Source organism: Nyctereutes procyonoides, unplaced genomic scaffold (assembly GCF_905146905.1).
Source record: "Nyctereutes procyonoides isolate TBG_1078 unplaced genomic scaffold, NYPRO_anot_genome, whole genome shotgun sequence".
NCBI lineage: Eukaryota > Metazoa > Chordata > Mammalia > Carnivora > Canidae > Nyctereutes > Nyctereutes procyonoides.
Window position 1 is genome coordinate 53,467,814 of NW_026575140.1, and position 18,890 is coordinate 53,486,703.

General features: G+C 37.9%; 1 protein-coding gene across 3 annotated transcripts in view; it reads right to left on the minus strand.

Annotated features, from left to right (window-relative positions):
- Window positions 1–18,890, minus strand: part of MAP2K4 (mitogen-activated protein kinase kinase 4) — a 136,797-nt gene that overhangs the window by 106,433 nt on the left and 11,474 nt on the right. Inside the window, exon 2 of one of the 3 annotated variants that reach the window (XM_055305835.1) lies at window positions 18,116–18,148. The exons of the other annotated variants lie outside the window; for them this stretch is intronic. Within the exon in view, the coding sequence (XP_055161810.1) occupies window positions 18,116–18,148 (33 nt within the window). The remainder of the gene's footprint in view (window positions 1–18,115; window positions 18,149–18,890) is intronic. 3 annotated transcript variants of the gene reach the window in all.

Below are 18,890 nucleotides of genomic sequence, written 5' to 3' on the forward strand. Positions count from 1 at the left end.
TGAAATTCTTATTTTCTCCTTTGGCTCTAATTCTTAGTACCTCATTTTCAAAACAGAGTATCCAAAGTCACTTGTTAAATTATCTGCAATCACTGGTTATAAAATGAGAAACACACAATTCCAACTATGCAACTTTCGATTCAACAATCTCAGACATGAGGAAATAAAGTGGTTAGACAATAACTTACCCTCATTCCCTTCTCTACCTCTATTACTAGAGTGGTGAGTGCCCTAACTTATTTGATAAGCTCAAGAGAGTAAGACAGGAAGGATATTAGACTTGGAATCAGAAGAAATGAATGACTTTGTCCATTCCAGCCTGGGATCTCAGACAATCTTAAGTATTAAATGGGTCACCGCCAGCTAATACTATATTGTCCCTCTCCTCTTCTAGTGTTTGATACAAAAGAGTAAATAAGTTTCAAAAATTTCTAAAAAAATCTCACTTAGAGCTTTAAACGCTTATCAATAAAACACTGTTACTCATCTATATAGCTAAACATGTTTGGAAACTGGATTGTTCTGCGTTAAAGAAACAATAAATAAATAAATAAATAAATAAATAAATAAATAAATAAATAACTGGATTGTTCTGAGTTAAAGATATATATATATATATAACATCATATAATATGCCAGTAGATCCTTTTAGCACACAGTTCAACACTTTTGTGTGCAAGATGGATTTTAGGATAGTCCAATGTAATAATTGACATAGCCACAGATGCAGAAATATCACAGTTATATACAAGCTACAGATGAAAAGACAGATAAGGCAGCTGACCTATCCACAAAGACAATTTTGTTTGGTATCCTAGCAAAATTAAAAAGGAACATGGTAGGAGGAGGCTAAATGGTAGAATTAGGGGAGGAAAATTACTTCTGCTGGACTCTAAATGATTACCACTGAAATTACAATAAAGATAAAACAGGGATATTGCTGTGGTCTGGTAACTGACACATCTATAAAACCAAGATAAAAACTTGGTTTACTTACTTATCTGGTGTGTGATGCTGTGGTGAGGATTCATATACCTTAAAAATGCAATGGCTGGTAAATAGTAACTATGAAAAAATGGTAACTATTGTGATGTTTATCTATATGTATTAAAACCTAATTGAAAATTTAAATTATTAAATTCTCTAAAAAGGGGAAAACTGGGGAGGAAAATGTGTCTGATACCCTTTAAACCAACAAAACATCTGAGCAACAAAGAAAGAAATTCAGCTTGCTTGGTAGATTCCTTTTAACTCCTGTGCCAATAAAAATCCCTGTTCTTACCCAAAGCCAGCAGCCCAGTGGTGTTCAATTAGAAGCTAGGAAAACCAAGATGGAGTGGTAAAGCCAGTCTACCAGTCTTGAAACTCAGCTCCACTACTTATTACCTATATATTCTTGGGCACAATCCCATTTCTGCCACATAGGATTAACATATCTTCCTCAGAGGGGGACTGGCAGAGGTAAAGGAGTTTCTGTGTAGGACAGAGTCAGCCGTCATTCCTTTTCCCTACCCTGTACTATCAATTGTGTCTAGGTTTACGGTGGCAAGGTCCTGAACCAGGGTGGCTGATCACTAATACCAGCACTTCTTAAACATTAAACATTTTACTCATCTGATATGCTTGGGCCTCAGAGGCTCCGCTGCCAAAAAAAGAACCTAAATAATTCACTCTCAACCTTGCCAACTCTGGCAGATGGTACACAGCTATCCTCGGGTAGAAAGGTTTCTGCAACCTGGAATATCAAGGATTCTGTCATTCCTCTACCAACGCCTGAAGGGGCACTGCTCTGACCCAAAGGCCTAACAATTTCTAGCAGATGCCATGGACTCCAGGCAAAGGCAAAAGAAACATTTTACTTGTTGGAGACTGTATTTTACTATGGTTAACTTTGGTTAACAAAAGTCTTCAAGCAGAGTTGAAGGCTGAAAAGTCCCCAACTTGCTCCCAAAGTGATCATCCAACAAGGAAGAAAAAAAAATGTAATTCATTTTCAACATAGTAAAATGGGGAGTTTAACAAGTTTCATGGAATGGAGCACACAATATGCCCTAACATCCCAAACCTAACATTAGGAACTCATACTGATTCTTTATTCTCTGATTCACTAACCATCAACTCTGACACTGATTATATGCCCCTCTATGGTCACCAGGAATTTTGCCTCAATTATGCACAATGTCACTATTATGAGTTTCTATAGGTAGCCACACCTTTAAGCCAGCAACTACTTAAAGCCAGCAACACCACCCACTTGGATCAGACTCTGACCTGGATATCTACTACCAAGTAAAAAATATAATTCCCCAGGCTAAACTGGCCAAGTCCTGATTAGTCCAAACTCTCCAAAAACACCAGCTAATTCAGGATTACCAACACAGCACAAATGCCAACGCTTTATTGAAATAAACAGGACATGAGATGCTCCTCCACACAATCATGCAGATGGAATCAACAGATTGTCAAGTAGATCCTGGGCTTTGGATTTCCATGGTCCTTCTCCTGTGAGGTCCCCAGGTTTAGTCTTTGTCTAAACGACATAGCCCCAGCTGAAGTCACAACCTTCTGAAGTGACAAGGGTTCGGGGGAGGGGCGCGTGGATATAAGGGACTTGCTGATTGATCTGACAGCAAATATCCCAATTAGAAAATAAACAAAGAATATGAACAGGTAATTAACTAAAGGAAGGATACACATAGAATCCAAAAAAAAACCCATCCAATTCTTCTGGTCACCCACAAAATTAAAATTCAATTTTTGCCTCTAATACCACGTACAAATAAGGAGAATCCCAATATCAATGCTAACAAGGGTATGAAGAAGCAGGTAGTCTTTTCAGGACTTTTCACAACAGTACTTTTACATCTATTTGTGGTTATATGATGTCTACCTTCCCCACTACACTCTACGCTCCAAGAGCCCAGAAACTCTATACCTCACTTGCCTCCATGCCTAGAATTATACCTGACACATAAATCCTTAATGTCTGTTCAGTAAACAAATGAATGGAGCCCAAAAAAGGAACAAATTATTGCTGTGAATATAAACTAGACCGCTTTCTGGAGGACAGTATCTTCCAAACATCTTAGTATGTCCTTAACAATTAATTAATTCAGTAACTCCATTCCCTTAGAAGTCACCCTTTCAGAAGTTAAAGATTATGCAAAGAAAGTTAGATGAAAAATCACAACACGTGATTTGGTGGAATACTATGCTATCATCAAAAAAATCATATACAGGGCAGCCCCCCGTGGCGCAGCGGTTTAACGCCGCCTGCAGTCCGAGTTGTGATCCTGGAGACCCAGGATTGAGTCCCACGTCAGGCTCCCTGCATGGAGCCCGCTTCTCCCTCAGCCTGTGTCTCTGCCTCTCTCTCTCTCTCTCTCTCTCTCTCTGTGCGTGTGTGTGTGTATGTCTCTATGATTAAATAAAATCTTTAAAAAAAATCATATACCACCAAAAAAGAAAAAAAAAAGACTACTGAAGTGAAGAAATGTAATAGTAAGGATCCTTTTTTTTAATCAAGCAATAAGTAATGTGTCTAATGAATTATTTTAGTAAAGTATATGTGCATATGATCATTTATAATGCACACATAGGTCATTCTCCAAAAGTACAACAGGTGATTAATTCAAGGTGCTAGAATTATGGGGTGATTCTTTTTCTCACTTTTCTGTGTTTCCGGTTTTCTACATTAAGCATTTATTTTGTTTCAAGTATAATCTCCCTGCTACTTATACCAGAGGTTTCTAAAAAGAGATCTGGTCTCTAAGCCCAAAGGTACTAAAGCCTAGAGAAAAAGTAAAATGGCCTTAAAAATACAAATACGTACTTTCATGTTATCTGCTCATACAACTTGGATATTTCCATACCCCTAAAATCTGATAATGTTTCACAAATGATATCTTTAGAGATTTTTTAAGGTGTCTGTAAAGGCTAAAGTTAACAATATTTTAATCTCCAACAAAACAGGAAATGGTTATCCAACACAATCCCCTCCCTCCAAAAGTCATGTGCCAATGATTTTGGAAGCACGGCCTCCTTGGGAATCTGAGAGTGGGAATTCCAGTTACACATCCACCTTGAGAAGGTTCCAAATGGGTACCCAAAAGGTGTCATCCATTACTGCCAGTACCCCTCCACACCCAGTTTAGGGGAGAAGGGAAAGAATGTGCTAATAATTCTGAATTCTTCATTTGTCCCCAGCTTGTATAGAGTTCTCTTTTATACCACTGCCCTTCACAACTCTCTTCATAAGGCAGGCCTGACCTGGAGGATCCCTAGGTGGGTCAGCGGTTTAGTGCCTGCCTTCCGCCCAGGGCATGATCCTGGAGTCCTGGGATCAAGTCCCACGTCGGGCTCCCTGCATGGAGCCTGCTTCTCTCTCTTTCTCTCTCTCATGAATAAATAAATAAAATCTTAAAAAAAAAAAGAAAGAAAGGCCTGACCTGGGGACACCTGGATGACGCAGTTGGTTGAGTGTCCGACCCTTGGTTTGGACTCAGGTCATGAACTTGGGGTCCTGCGGTCAAGCTCTATGCTCAGCGCAATCTGCTTGAAACTATTTTTCCCTCTCACTCTGCCCCTCCCTCTTCTAAAATAAATAAAATCTTTAAAAAAGAAAAAAAGGCCTGACCCACCACCCAAGTGCACTCCCTGCAGGGAGCCTACTTCTCCCTCTACCTATGTCTCTGCCTCTGTATGTAACTCTCATGAATAAATAAAATCTAAAAAAAACTTTTTTTTAATAATAATAAATCTATGTCATGCCTAAACCTAAAACTCAGCCAAATTCACAGGGCATGTTAAACCCTAAGATAAGAACATATTAACAGGGGTCCCACAGAAACAAGTGAGATATAACTACTATGTTGATCAAACCAACAACACTTGCTACACAGGATGGTCAATAATCCTTTCTTCTGTGATACGTAGGCCGTGTAGTGACCTCTGCCTCTGAATCAGAGTCCTTGACATTCTATTTACACTCTTCATCAGCTCCCCAAAGTTTCACATTACTATCCTACCATGCACCAGTAGCAAGGTATTAGGATTTCTGGAAAATCATTCACATGACAGACTCATACTTCCTGGTAGCCCTCTTCCTAGTGGGACAAGGCACGTAACACACACACTTATGAAAACTGGGTCAAGGAAAGTCACAAGGCTTGTTCTGCTTGTCACCAATACCCCAGAGCCCATGCAATTAGCTTCCAGCCCACCTCACTGTCCGACAGAGACACACATCATAACACAGCAGATATTCTCAGAACGGCTGTCTTGAATTCTAACAAGGAACCAAAGGAACCCATTGGTGTCAGGCCATGTTTATGCTTCCTGCCTGGTAAACCCCACAACATCCTATCACTACCATTTTCACTTCCAGCCCCCCCATAAATGAAACAAGCACATCAACCATATATATTTTTTTTTCTATGCCATCAGTATTGTTTCATTCAGTGCCTCAAATCTTTTCTGTATGCACCATAATATGAAGGAAAGGACATTTGTGCAGCACAGTAACAGAAATACAAGTCTGTTCTTGGCTAAAGGCCACTGGCTCCAGCTCTAGGCCACAGGCCAAGGCAAACTACATTTCAGCTGACAGGTAAGGTATTCACAGCAGCACTCAAATTGAGGAGCCACTAAAACAACCAGATTGGACTTCTCCTTCTTGAAGAGTTTACTTAGAATAATATTAACCATAAAAGAAAGTCAGATTTTTGTCAAATGTTAACTTCTTCCCTTGTCTGCCTGAAATGCCAGTGAGAACTCCCACCAATCATAATTAACTTTTCCAAACTCAATGGTACATGAACTTCAATAACAAGTAGGGTAGGATAAAGAAAACTATAAGACATAGATAATTTAGCATCATAGTGAAGGTACACCTTTGGTCCTAGGAGATGGAGCATATTGATCCTTTTCACAACAGAAAGTCAACCATCTGCTGCCTTAATGGGACCAGTTCCCATTCTTCTTTATAGGTAAGTATAGACTAGCCCTCCTAGAATACTTACAGATTCAAAGCTATGGGTCTATTATGTGCAAGGTAGAGTTGCTACAGTGTCTATGACATAATAAAAAATATACTTGGTACCTGTCCCAGGTACCTAGCACAGAGCTCTTACAACCATTGGAATAGTCCAAGTGATAGAAGAGTCTTTTGTTACTCATAACAAGCCCCTTTCAACCAAACCAGAGATTATGCCAATATGGTGAAAGGGGAGGGGGACTCCCCAACAGGCACTACTACTAACATAACTTTCAGGTCAGGGGGGCTGGTCTCCAGAAAAACTAACCTAGTGATAAGAATAACTTTTAGCCCCACCCCTCAACCTACAAGGAGAGGAGAAGGGCTAGAAATTGAATTCCATCCCCCAATGGCCAATGATTTAATCAACTGCGCCTACAATGAAACTTCATAATCAACACCCCACCCATGAGAAACAAGGACTTCCAGGAGCTTCCAGGTTGGTGAACACATCAAAGTACTAGGAGGATGACATACACAGAGAAGGCATGCAAGCTCTTCACTCTCTCTGTCTCCATACCTTGCCCTATGCATCTCTTCCACTTGGCTGTTCCTGAGTTGTTTCTTTTACAATAAAATGATAAACATAAGTAAAGTGTTTTCCTAAGCTCTGTGAGCCATTCTAGCAAATGACTGAACCTGGGGGTGGAATCCTGGGAGCCCTCTAATCCATGATTGGCCAAGCACAACTGGGTACCACATTTGCAGTTGGATCTGAAGTGGGACAATTTTGTGGGGCTGATCCGTTTAACTTGAGGGACCTGAAGCTAACTCCAGCCAGATACTGTCAGAATGGAACTGAATAGGTGGACACCCAGCTGACATTAGAAAATTAGAGAACTGCTTTGTGTCAGAAAACATTAATGTCAAAATTTGAAACAAAGAATATTAAGTCAGTTTCAAGGAATAAGTATTTTCTTATTTCCACTAATATTTATGGCTTATTGGGATGCCTGGGTGGCTCAGCAGTTGAGCGTCTGTCTGCCTTTGGCTCAGCACGTGATTCTAGGTCCGGGGATGGAGTCCCAATTCAGGCTCCCTGCTAGGAGCCTGCTTCTCTCTCTGCTTGTGTCTCTGACTCTCTCTCTCTCTCAGGAATAAATAAATAAATCTTTAAAATATATATAACTGTGGTTGATTTTTTATGCTATTCAAATCTATAACCAAGCTTAAAAAACAGTAAAAAAAGAAAAATACCCCAAATCAATTAGAGATAAAAAGTGGGAAAATATGGTTTACAAATATATTCTCTGTCATATATCAACAGTCAATTTATAAAATGAATGGACATGGACATAACATATTATCAATTTATTAAGTTGACTTAGGAAAGGTCTTATTAGAGCAAAGAATGAACATACATGACATTAGGCTAGCTCAGGAAAATCAGATAGAGGATCTTATTTACTTCTTTTCCTTTCTATTTGGCTCCACAATGGATCACAGTTAACTTTTTATTGCAAGTTGACTTGGTCTCCAGGAAACACTTGACTCCTTTACCCTATTGCCCAATTCACTTATCCCAAAGCAAAAAGTTCACACCATCGTACCAAATTTCACCTGTAATAACTTTTTTTATTATTATTATTCATGGGAGACAGAGAGGGGGGGGCAGAGACATAGGCAGAGGGAAAAGCAGGGTTCCAAAGGGGAGCCTAATGTGGGACTCGATCCCAGGACCCTGGGATCACCTAAGCCACCCAGACGGTCAACCACTAAGCCACCCAGGTGCCCCTGTAATATAATTCTTTTTCACCATATGTCCTTAGGAATCCAGAAAGGCATAGGTAGGAATCAATTTTGTTCATATACATAATTTTGCACATATTTTCATTCAATTAAGACAATTTGGAGAGCCCTCAGGTAATCTTTTACCACTAAATGGCACTCAAATGACAAGAAGTCTGACTTTTGCTGACCATTTATATTGATGGAGAGACAACCTGCATCCAACATATGAGCTATTTACTGCTGCAAAGCAGTGGAACATAAGCCTTCTTCTTCTATTATGAAGCCTGCACTAACGCGGAAGTAAAACCTTATTTCAAAGATAATCTCCCCAATTCTAAAATACCATTAGTAGCTCAACAATAATTTAATAACTGCAGAGAAGGGGGGAAATCACACAATATCATTTTTAACTAGTCATCATTTATTGATATGACAGCCTCTCTCTTCAGGATTATGGTCAACATTTGAATATACGCATTCTTCACATGCAGAACCTAAATATTCATCTGGATGACTTCCGACAACTGGTAATTAGATCTAACACTCCAGTGATTCAGTACTTCTCAGAACAGCACCTGGCATATCACAAGAATGGAAATATTGCTTGGATAAATGGGTTTTCCAAGCTCGAGTTTTGCTTCATTTTTTTTCTCATTAATCAAAATATGTATAACTATAAATTAAGTTCTCTGAGGAAGTTAGCCAGAAGCTTTAGCTAGAGAATTTCATGACACATAAATTAGTCCACCATCTTCTAGCTTTCGAAAAGATGTTTGGTGCTTTGTGGGGTTTTTTATTCTTACTTTTTTAAGATTTTTTTAAGTAATCTCTACACCCAACGTGAGGCTCGAACTCAAAACCGCAAGATCAAGAGTCATGTGCTCTACTGACTGAGCCCACCAGGTGCCCCAGATATTTGGTGTTTTTGGTCTCAGGTTGCATGACATGTGACAATCTTCTGTATATTCAAATGATTTTTCCATTTCAGTACTGCATTATACTATATGTGTATATTTTTAAATATTCTTTAAATGTATATTTAAATATTTAAATTCTTAAATAATAATCTGTGATCTAAATCAAAGGTGGAAAATGAGTAGGCATCTTGGACACAAAGCTAATACTATCCACGAACAAGCAATAACGATAACACTATTATATTCCTCTCATTGTTAGTATCTTCAGAGCTTCTTTGGATCCCACTGAATAATCCCTCCCAATTTAAAAAACATTAAGATGTGAGTAATACTTCTGTTTCTCAGCAAACATAATTAAATACTATTTGTAGCCTATAAATGTATTCTATAAATTGAGGTTTTCAAAAAGGTAGAATGAAGTAGGATTAATTGAGAGAGTGGCAAAGAGGATATGTTATATCCCTTCTGCTTCCTGAATATATGGTCCACAAGAGTATTTTGATGGCAATTTCTCCAACTGGTTATTTTTTTTTTTTTGGTATTTTTTTTATTGGAGTTCGTTTGCCAACATATAGCATAACACCCAATGCTCATCCCGTCAAGTGGCCCCCTCAGTGCCCATCACCCAGTCACCCCAACCCCCCGCCCACCTCCCCTTCCACTACCCCTTGTTCATTTCCCAGACTTAGGAGTCTGTCATGTTCTGTCACTCTCTCTGATTTTTTCTACTCATTTTCTCTCCTTTCCCCTTTAATCCCTTTCGCTATTTTTTTATATTCCCTGTATGAAGGAAACCATATGATGATTGTCCTTCTCCGACTGACTTACTTCATTCAGCATAATACCCTCCAGTTCCATACACATCGAAGCAAATGGTGGGTATTCATCATTTCTAATGGCTGAGGAATATTCCATTGTATACATAGACCACATCTTCTTTATCCATTCATCTTTCGATGGACACCAAGGCTCCTTCCACAGTTTGGCTATTGTGGACATCGCTGCTATAAACATTGGAGTGCAGCTGTCCCGCGTTTCACTACATCTGTATCCTTGGGTTAAATCCCCAGCAGTGCAATTGCTGGGTCGTAGGGCAGGTCTATTTTTAACTCTTTTGAGGAACCTCCACACATTTTTCCAGAGTGGCTGCACCATTTCACATTCCCACCAACAGTGCAAGAGGGTTCCTCTTTCTCCACATCCTCTCCAACATTTGTTGTTTCCTGTCTTGTTAATTTTCACCATTCTCACTGGTGTGAGGTGGTATCTCATTGTGGTTTTGATTTGTATTTCCCTGATGGCCAAGTGATGTGGAGCATTTTCTCATGAAATTGGGTGAGGCCAAATCAGTCGTAGAACATCATAAAGGGGAGACTGACAATTTAGTCAATTTAGTTGCCTATCTTGTAACTAAACAGGAACAGTGAAAAAGGAGAGCCAGTTAAGACACTGTTGCTACTGAAAGGTGAATAATGACACCTGTTGGACAAGACGACACTGTCACTGAAAAGGTAATTGCTCACTGGAATGCAAGAAGTTCCCAGGTTTTTTTGTAAACTGGATGAGAACTCTTACTTACTTCTATTCTCACTAAACTCCTTTTTGATGATGACTAATGCTGGCTCCCAAGTAATCGGAAGGCAATGCCCTAGAGGATGTGATTCTAAGCACTGAAGAGAAATTAATAAGCAGAGCCGGACTCTGGTTTGGAATTACCTTAATTTTGCAGAACTGGTCTCACATATCCACTGATTCTTCAGCCTCACCAAAAAACGTCAAGAATTAGTATTGGACATCTTTTTTAGTCACCTTCAGAGATGGAGAGATGTTAAAAAGTAAAAAAGAATCTCAATTAAAGAAGAGACTGATTCATGTTCTAGGGTATGAAGAACAGATACATTTCCAGGCTCACTTCTCTCAAAGTACAGAAAAACACAATAAACATCTGGGTGTATGTGTGTGCTCATAGACACAGACGTTCATGTTCTCCAACATTGGTGAAGTTAAGTCAGAGATGATTAATGCTTCATTTAATCAGCATTCAGTGGTAGGCCTAAAAACAAATGCTGGTTTTTTGGCTGAGTATAGCTACTATTTGCAGGGCCCACAAATGTTTGCCAGTATGAGTTAACCAGACCCTAACAAAATAATTTAGACAAAAATCATTGATTGTGGCCAAAACCATCAGGTGAAAAGCTGATGGTGACCTTTCTCACTGACAGCACCTAAGCCCAGTGATTAATCTCAATAAGAGCTACAATCAGAAATCATATCCCTCCTGATGTGATGCAACAAGAAATACACAGCACCACCTATAAAGTGTTACTGCCAAAAACTTGAATCTTTATGTGATCAAGCCTCTATCTCTAACTGCCAATTAACAGGAGCCACAGGGCAAAGAGAAACCTGTAAAACACTAATTACTAAAAGGATGTAATCAGCCAAATCCAAAACGTGCAAAATGCTACAAAATGCATGACCCAATTTTTTTTCAAGGAATAAATGGCAAGGGGAAAAAAAGAGACAAGGGAACCACTACAGACTTAAAGAGACCTAAGAGACCTATCAACCAAATGCAGTATGTGTGGACCTCGCTGAGATCTAAACTTGGAACAAACAAATCAACTGTAAACAGGCACCTGAATGGCACTAAGGAGATATGAACACTGAGTGGCTCTCTGGTAATAGTGTTTTATTTATTTAACAGTGTGACAATCAACTGAGGTTATGCATTTAAGAATCCTTATCATGGGACCGACACAGACTAAATCATGAAAATCAGAACCAGCTCTCAGATACTTCAGTGGACACAGGTGGAGGAAGGAGAACACAGGATAAGAGTGGCCACATGCTGGTAACCACTGATGCTATGCAATGGGTACGTGGGGGTTGGTGATACTATTCCATATTTGTGTATGATTAGAAACTTTCATCCAAAGTTTTCAAAAATTAAATTGTGTTAAGGATGGAAGAAAGAACACTGAGGGACATAAATCTTTGCCAATTGCATCAATGTGCTGTTAAAAGTCCGTATACAAATCCATCCTCACGCAGCGCGTGGCTACACCACCTTGTTCCCTGACTCTCATGTCTCAAAACTTGGTCGGTGGCTCCCTGGACACACAAAGTCATTTGAGAATCCTGAAGCAATTCATTCTCTGCATCTGTCTAGGCCAGAATAATATTTTTTTTTCATTAAACAATTTTCTCCTAGTGGTAGATCCCCTATGTCCTAACTTCAGAGATAGAAGAGGGAATCTTTCCAAATAACATTCAGCCAGGCTTATTAGATAGCACTATGAAACTCTCCAGGGCCAGAAAATCAGAAATGATACACATGATGAGTCCAGATCTCATGGCCATTTGCAAGTGAAGGCTGCTTAAAAGCCATCTGGCTTAGAAAATCAATCTTATGAGCACCCCTGCTTTCTTTCAAGAAATAATAAAACACGCATGTCGACTGTGACCAGAGCAAGGTCACACAGTTCTGTCACTCATTAGCTGGATGACTTCGGAAGATTTAGCTATTAATCTTTTTGTGCTCCTGTTTCCTCCTCTATAATAGTTATTATACCTACCTCGTGAGGTTTTAAGAATTAAAGGAGTGCTTGGAATGGGGTTTGACACACAGTAAATGGGTTACCTATTATTATTATCATTTCTGTCAGTCCATCTCTACACGTTCAATCTCTCAAAGAATATAAGCGCCTTCAGAACAGGCTCTAGATTGAATTCATCTTTTAAAGACCCCAGTGCACCTCTTATCATTAAGCAGCATCTGTTAAATGTTACATTTGTTCCTCTGTTTATTTACCATATACGAGGATCTCTACAGGGAAGGGAATATGCTTGTATGTACCTGATTTTCATTTCTGATTAATGTTCACTTAATTCTGCCTAATGAGAAGATGAAAACCAACCTGGGTGTTATAAAAGTGACTTCTAGGACGCCTTTTCATCTAGACACTTGTGTCTGGATTTTGAAAGCACCTCATAAAAATCATGTCGTGAGAATCTCAAGTAGTTGCTCCACCTTGTTTGAAAACCATCACCCTAAATTTGTAAGCTAAATTGAAAATCACTTTGATTAACTGGAGATTTAATTAGGAATACGCAAAACTTTCACATCATTTCTGCCCTATAGCTGCCCAACCACAAAAGTTTTGTCAAACAGCCCAACACTGCTAGTAGAGAGAAGTTCTACAGGCAGATGAAGGCAAACTTTCTGCACAGTGGGATTATCACTCATTTTTTTTCTCGCTCAAAAATGTAATACATTAAGCTCTTCCAAAAGATTTTTAAGGTGCAACAGCTATTCAAAACCTTCCCTCTCCTAGCAACAAACACCATTCCTCAGGAGGAATTAATGTTCCCATTACTTTCAAGATCAAAGATAATTAGGCAACATTCCCCTTGGAATATTATAAGGCATAAAGGGATTACGTGAACCTTGACTCTGACTATACCACTACTACAATTCTTGAGCCATTTATATAAAAGCTGTTTCCAAGCAGATGGATTTTCCACTGGCAGTTTATCATGGTCCACAAAGATAGTGATGAATATCCTAGATGCTAGTCAGGCTTATGGCAAATCCTATACAAGTCTCATTTTTCAACTAATTTCTGCATATAAATGTAAAATATAGACAAATAAAATATTAAGTCTATATAAATTTAAATAAAACTTGTTAACCTCCCATAGCAACATTCTGTTTCTTATGATTGCTGAAAAACTTAGTTGAGTTTAATAAATTCCAAATGAGGGCAGCCCAGGTAGCTCAGCAGTTTAGCGCCTGCCTTCAGCCCAGGGCATGATCCTGGAGACCTGGGATCAAGTCCCACGTCGGGCTCCCTGGGGGGAGCCTGCTTCTCCCTCTGCCTGCGTCTCTGCCTCTCTCTCTGTGTCTCTCATGAATAAATAAATCTTTAAAAAATAAATAAATAAATAAATAAATTCCAAATGATGAAATTTTAGCTGTTAGGTATAGATTTTTGCTACATAAAATGGAAAATTAGAAATGTAATCAGTTGAATTTTCCAAGTTCTTAATATAATTGCAGGATAGCTTGACTCTCTCCCTCCACTTCTTCCTTTGCCTGATTTTCTACATGCTCTGCCTCTAAATACACTCTCCCCACCCCCTTAAATACACTCTTGTGCAAAACATCATCCTTTATAGATGCTTTTTATCAGGTCAGTAAACTTATTAATGACTTCCTCAAATTTCTGGGAAGATTCACAAAACATCCTTCCTCCTCTTTATGGTTTCCTTTTTATGATTATCAACTTAAAAACAATTAGGGACACTTACTGTAAAAGAGTAGTTTCACAACTAATGAGAATCTGTCATTAGGATACCTCGTGTTTCTCCAAATACTCTGATGTGCAATGTTATCAAAAGCAATCACTACCTGTAATCCAAATATTAGTGATTTCAAGAATAAAAGTCAGCTATGAAGCACATAAGTTTCTAAAAAAGATCCTGTTGTTTATGCAAACTCTCCCAAGTAAAACAACTTTTGAAAGTCACTAGAAAAAGTTTTCAAAGCTACCAGAAGAGTAAAGGCTACAGAAAAGCTACAAGGCTCTACTCAAACTTGTCTTTAGCATTCAAGAACTCTATAGCATGGGCTCCTTAATAAGTCATCATTGTCATCCAAATAGGAAAATCAGAATGCTAATACACTAGGGTACATCTGACACCTATAAAAGCACTTCTCAAAAAGTGTTTCTAGGCATATCTCCCCCTGCCAAAAAAAAAAAAAAAATCAATTTTACAAAGCAAAGCAAATCATATTCTAAAGAACTGCCTTTAGGTTAGCTGATTAAAGCCATCAAGATATCATTCAAACTTGGTCAGAAGCCACCTAAACACCTTTAGAAGCACAAAATCATTATCTCTAAAAGCTAAATGATGAATTAATCAATCTTCTCAATTTAGGCACTCTAAATAAGAATATTTTTTCCTCAAGTACTCTTATATTCAGACATCAGAATAATTTGACAATCCAACAGTATTAAATACAACACTGTTGTCTTTAATTATAACTTCATTTATTTACTTTTTTTATCTCAGATGTGTATTATCTTAAATGAATATATTTAGAAAGCCAAAAAGCAAATAAATGCAAATTATAATTGATTTTAAAAAGTCAACCATGAGGTGCAAAGTGGATTTTTATTGAATTTCCATAAAAATCTGGTTCCAAAGTTAAATATGCAATCTCACAGTGTGTGTGTAAATACCCCCACACACATTTCCAATAAAACTCCACTAATTTATAACAGGCAATTGTAATAAACTAATTGGAATAGTGATGTAACAATATAAACAAAAACTATGTGAAAGTCAAACAATGGGGAAAATTAATCCTTCAGAGCTTCCATTAGTCATCAGAATCATCTTACAATAAGTCTTTCTGATTTATGATAGAGAATTGAACATCTGAAGCAGTTGTACTTCACTCACGTACTTTTAACAATAATCTAGTTTTGTGCTATTTGCACCCCGTCCCCTCCTACAGCTACTATATAACATATATTGTTTTATTAACATATAAATATTCTTAATTAAACGTAAGTTCTAATAATTTTTGGAACACCCTTAAAATAAAACAGAAGATTCTGGCACTAGACCATGCCCTATTAGATGAGAAAAGACTCTCTTAGCGATTTCAAGCTCTTTATTTTTAAAGATATGATGACCACTTTTAACATAAAGTTAATGTCTCAATTTCAAATGTAAGACTGTCTATAAATGTTAGGAAAGCGTACTTTAATTTTTAAGGCAGGACCAACCCTGGAAAAAAGTTAATGTATGTAAGCAAGTGAAAACTTAAGAGTTTAGTACAAAAATAAGTGCTGTCAACTTGGAGCTGGCCATACCTACCAACATCCCTGCTCCAACCCTGATATGGGTGCTCCTTCCCTGGAGTGTTCCATTGAGGTTCCAGCTAGCAGACAGCTCTGCTTCATTCCAAAGTAGGGCAGGCCCACCATTGGATCTCCAAGCCACGTTCTCCAATCAGGAAAGCAGTCTCATGAGACCCACTGCAAACCACAGCCCCATCGCCATGCTGTTCTCTCTCATGACACAACAGCAGAGAAAAGGTGCCCAGGACACCTCTCCTACACTACCTCTTCTTGGGTTCAGCTGCCAATCAATCTATAGTATCGGCAGCTGAACGCTCAGAACCAACCCCAGATCAACTCAAGTCCACTACACTCTGAGCCCACTGAGGACAGGGACCTATTTATTTCTGAACTAATCATTTCCCCCTCTTTATGTACCAAAGTGTCCAAAAGGTGCTTTGTAAAGGAATGTATCAAACTGTGCTGAATCCCAAAAGCTGAAAAACAAAGATAGAGGGGAATGAAAAAGGAGATGTGAGAAGTAGCCAATGTGAAGAGGTAGGGAAGACAACCAAAAGTGAGTATCAAAGTAGAAATGTATACACCTCCTTGTTTGACTCTTCCATGTGGACAGCACTGCAAATCTGCTGTTTCTGTAACAATGGAAAAGGGACAGAACCACTTAGTCTGAGGGCACTTTTAATCTAGCTACAGAGCTTTTCAAGGACACTGTTACATAATTTTAAACTTGATAAAATCAATACATTTCTCTTGCTTTGTGTCCACAACTGGGCTAAATTAGAAAAAAAGGGCAACAATGTGAATGCAGCTTTAAATTTTAAAAATCTCAGGAATTTTCTTAGATTTTGTCAAAACATAAAAAATTACATGAAGCATTAAATATTTTATGTTAAAATGTAAGTGAAAGCTAAAAACTATCACAGTAAGTGTATTAAAATTAAAAATAGCATAAAATAGAAGTTGTAACTTCATTATATATAGATGTATATCATATATGTAGATTTATCACTGGAAGGAAATCACATATTATTAAAGGTAAGAGAAGCATGATAGTAATGAAACAAAAAAAAACTTTTAACGAAAAAAATTTGTTTTTTTGTTAAAAAAAATTTTTAAGATTTTGAGAGAGCGAGTGAGAGAGTGTGAGCACAAGCTGGGGGAGGGGCAGAGGGAGAGGGAGAAGGAGACTTCCCGCTGAGCAGGGAGCCCGATGTGGTGAAGCTCGATCCCAGGACCCTGAGATCATGACCTGAGATGAAGGCAGACGCTTAACTGACTGAGCCACCCAGGTGTCCCTAAAAGAATAAACCTTAAATGATCTTAACACAAAAAGAAATAGTAACTATGTGAGGTGAGGGAGGCGTTAACTAACCTACTGTGATCATCATTTTGCAATATATAAGCATATGAAACCGTCATACTAAATACCTTAAACTTACGCAAATGTTATATACGTCAGTTATATCTCAATAAAGCTGGGGGGGGTAGAATGATGTATATCAAAAGGTGGTCACCATTCTTCTTTACTCTGAATAAATAAGAAGATGAAACTAAGTTACATAATATTTTGGGATGCTTTTATGTTAACTGGAGAGTAGCCTCCTTGAGTAAGGATTTTTTTGAAACTGCATTTATACAAATGATATTTAAGTTTAAAATGCATTTGTTTTAGCTTTAAAATTTTGCTTTTTAATAGGAAACTTATTCTATATTCTATAAATACTAGTGTCCTAAAATAGAACACTAGTCTCTATTATGGAGTAGAGGGAGGCAGGAAGAAGAAACAAACTTTGTTTCAAAGAAAAAAGTAAAAGTGCTCTAAATGTATGGTTCAAATAAATGAATTTTAAAGCATTAAACCTCTGAGTACGGTTACAGACTTTTCACACCATGATATTAAAAGGGAACTTTCAGGGTACCTACGTGGCTCAATTGGTTAAGCATCTGCCTTTGGCTCAGGTCATGGTGCCAGGGTCCTGGAATTGAGCCCCGCATCTGGCTCTCTGCTCAGTGGGGAGCCTGCTTCTCCCTTTCCCTCTGCCTGCTGTTCCCCCTGCTTGGGGACCTGCTCTTTCTTTCTGTCAGATAAATAAAATCTTTTTTAAAAATGTAAAAACAAAACAAACAAAAGAGAACTTTCCTCAATCTATAGTTTAAATTATGGTTAAGTCCAAATACTTCTGTATATTTTTTTATAACTAAGTCACATGAATATCTTTGTATACCTGTAAACATGTTTCTAAACCTAGTATGCTTACTGTACCTATGTACATCTCAAAACTATATACACTTGATATCTATACACGTTTCTCTATACCTACGTACATTTGAATACCTGTATCTTTCTATTCCGATTTCAAGTGAAAACAAGAACAATTTACAATAAAAAATATAACACAATTTTTTTTTTTGTATTTGAAAAAGAATGAGAAATGGAAGCTCTTTTAATGTAAAATTGCCATGGTTGGTTAGTTGAAACAATAGTGGACACATTCCCAATACCAAGATGAATATGGAAAAAAAATAAGTAGCATAATATCATAAAATTTGTAGCTTACTTTGTGCCTTTTCACAGAAGTTTATCTGAAAGCCTAAAGTAAAAGAGATAAGTTCCAGTTCATTGACTGTAAACCAAACAAACCAAAATTAGAACAAGACATTACATTTCTATATTACATTTGAATAAAACCAATTCAAGAACAGTTCAAATCACATAGCCCCCACCATCACAGTGATAATTGTAACATATGGCCTTTCTTTAAAAAGTCAGCTCTCTCTAGGGTAGAAGTACTTTATTAAGAGGAGTTGAAGTCAAGATTAAATTCTAAATTCTGCCATTACCTTAATTTTTCACATCTATTAGATAAATAGGACAGCTACTAGCCCCTGGAAGTCCAGAGTAATTTTTTGATAATCTTGTCAATTTTTTCGATCTACAAATTCAGAACATATTACAGGTTACTTTTATCAACACAAATGAATGACTGAAAACTATTCATGATTAATTGCTATCCGTGATTCAAAATCTTCAAAAGAAGTTCATAGATTGTGAAGCCTAAACACTCAAAGCAACATTTTCTAATCAATTTGCTAACTTCAAGCATAATAAGACAATGAACTACTGAGGAAGAACTGCAATTCTCCTAAAGGAGGCCTGACAAAACTGTGTCCTCCCTAGGAATGAGAAGGCAGAGCAGGACCTTAGAAGTTACAGAAAGAAAACCTGTGAATTCTCCTTGGGAAGTAAACTCATGTCCTAAATCCTGCTGGACCTGGACCTGGTCCTACCTTATGCCTACATTCATACAGGTATAAATTCTTGTAAAATACACC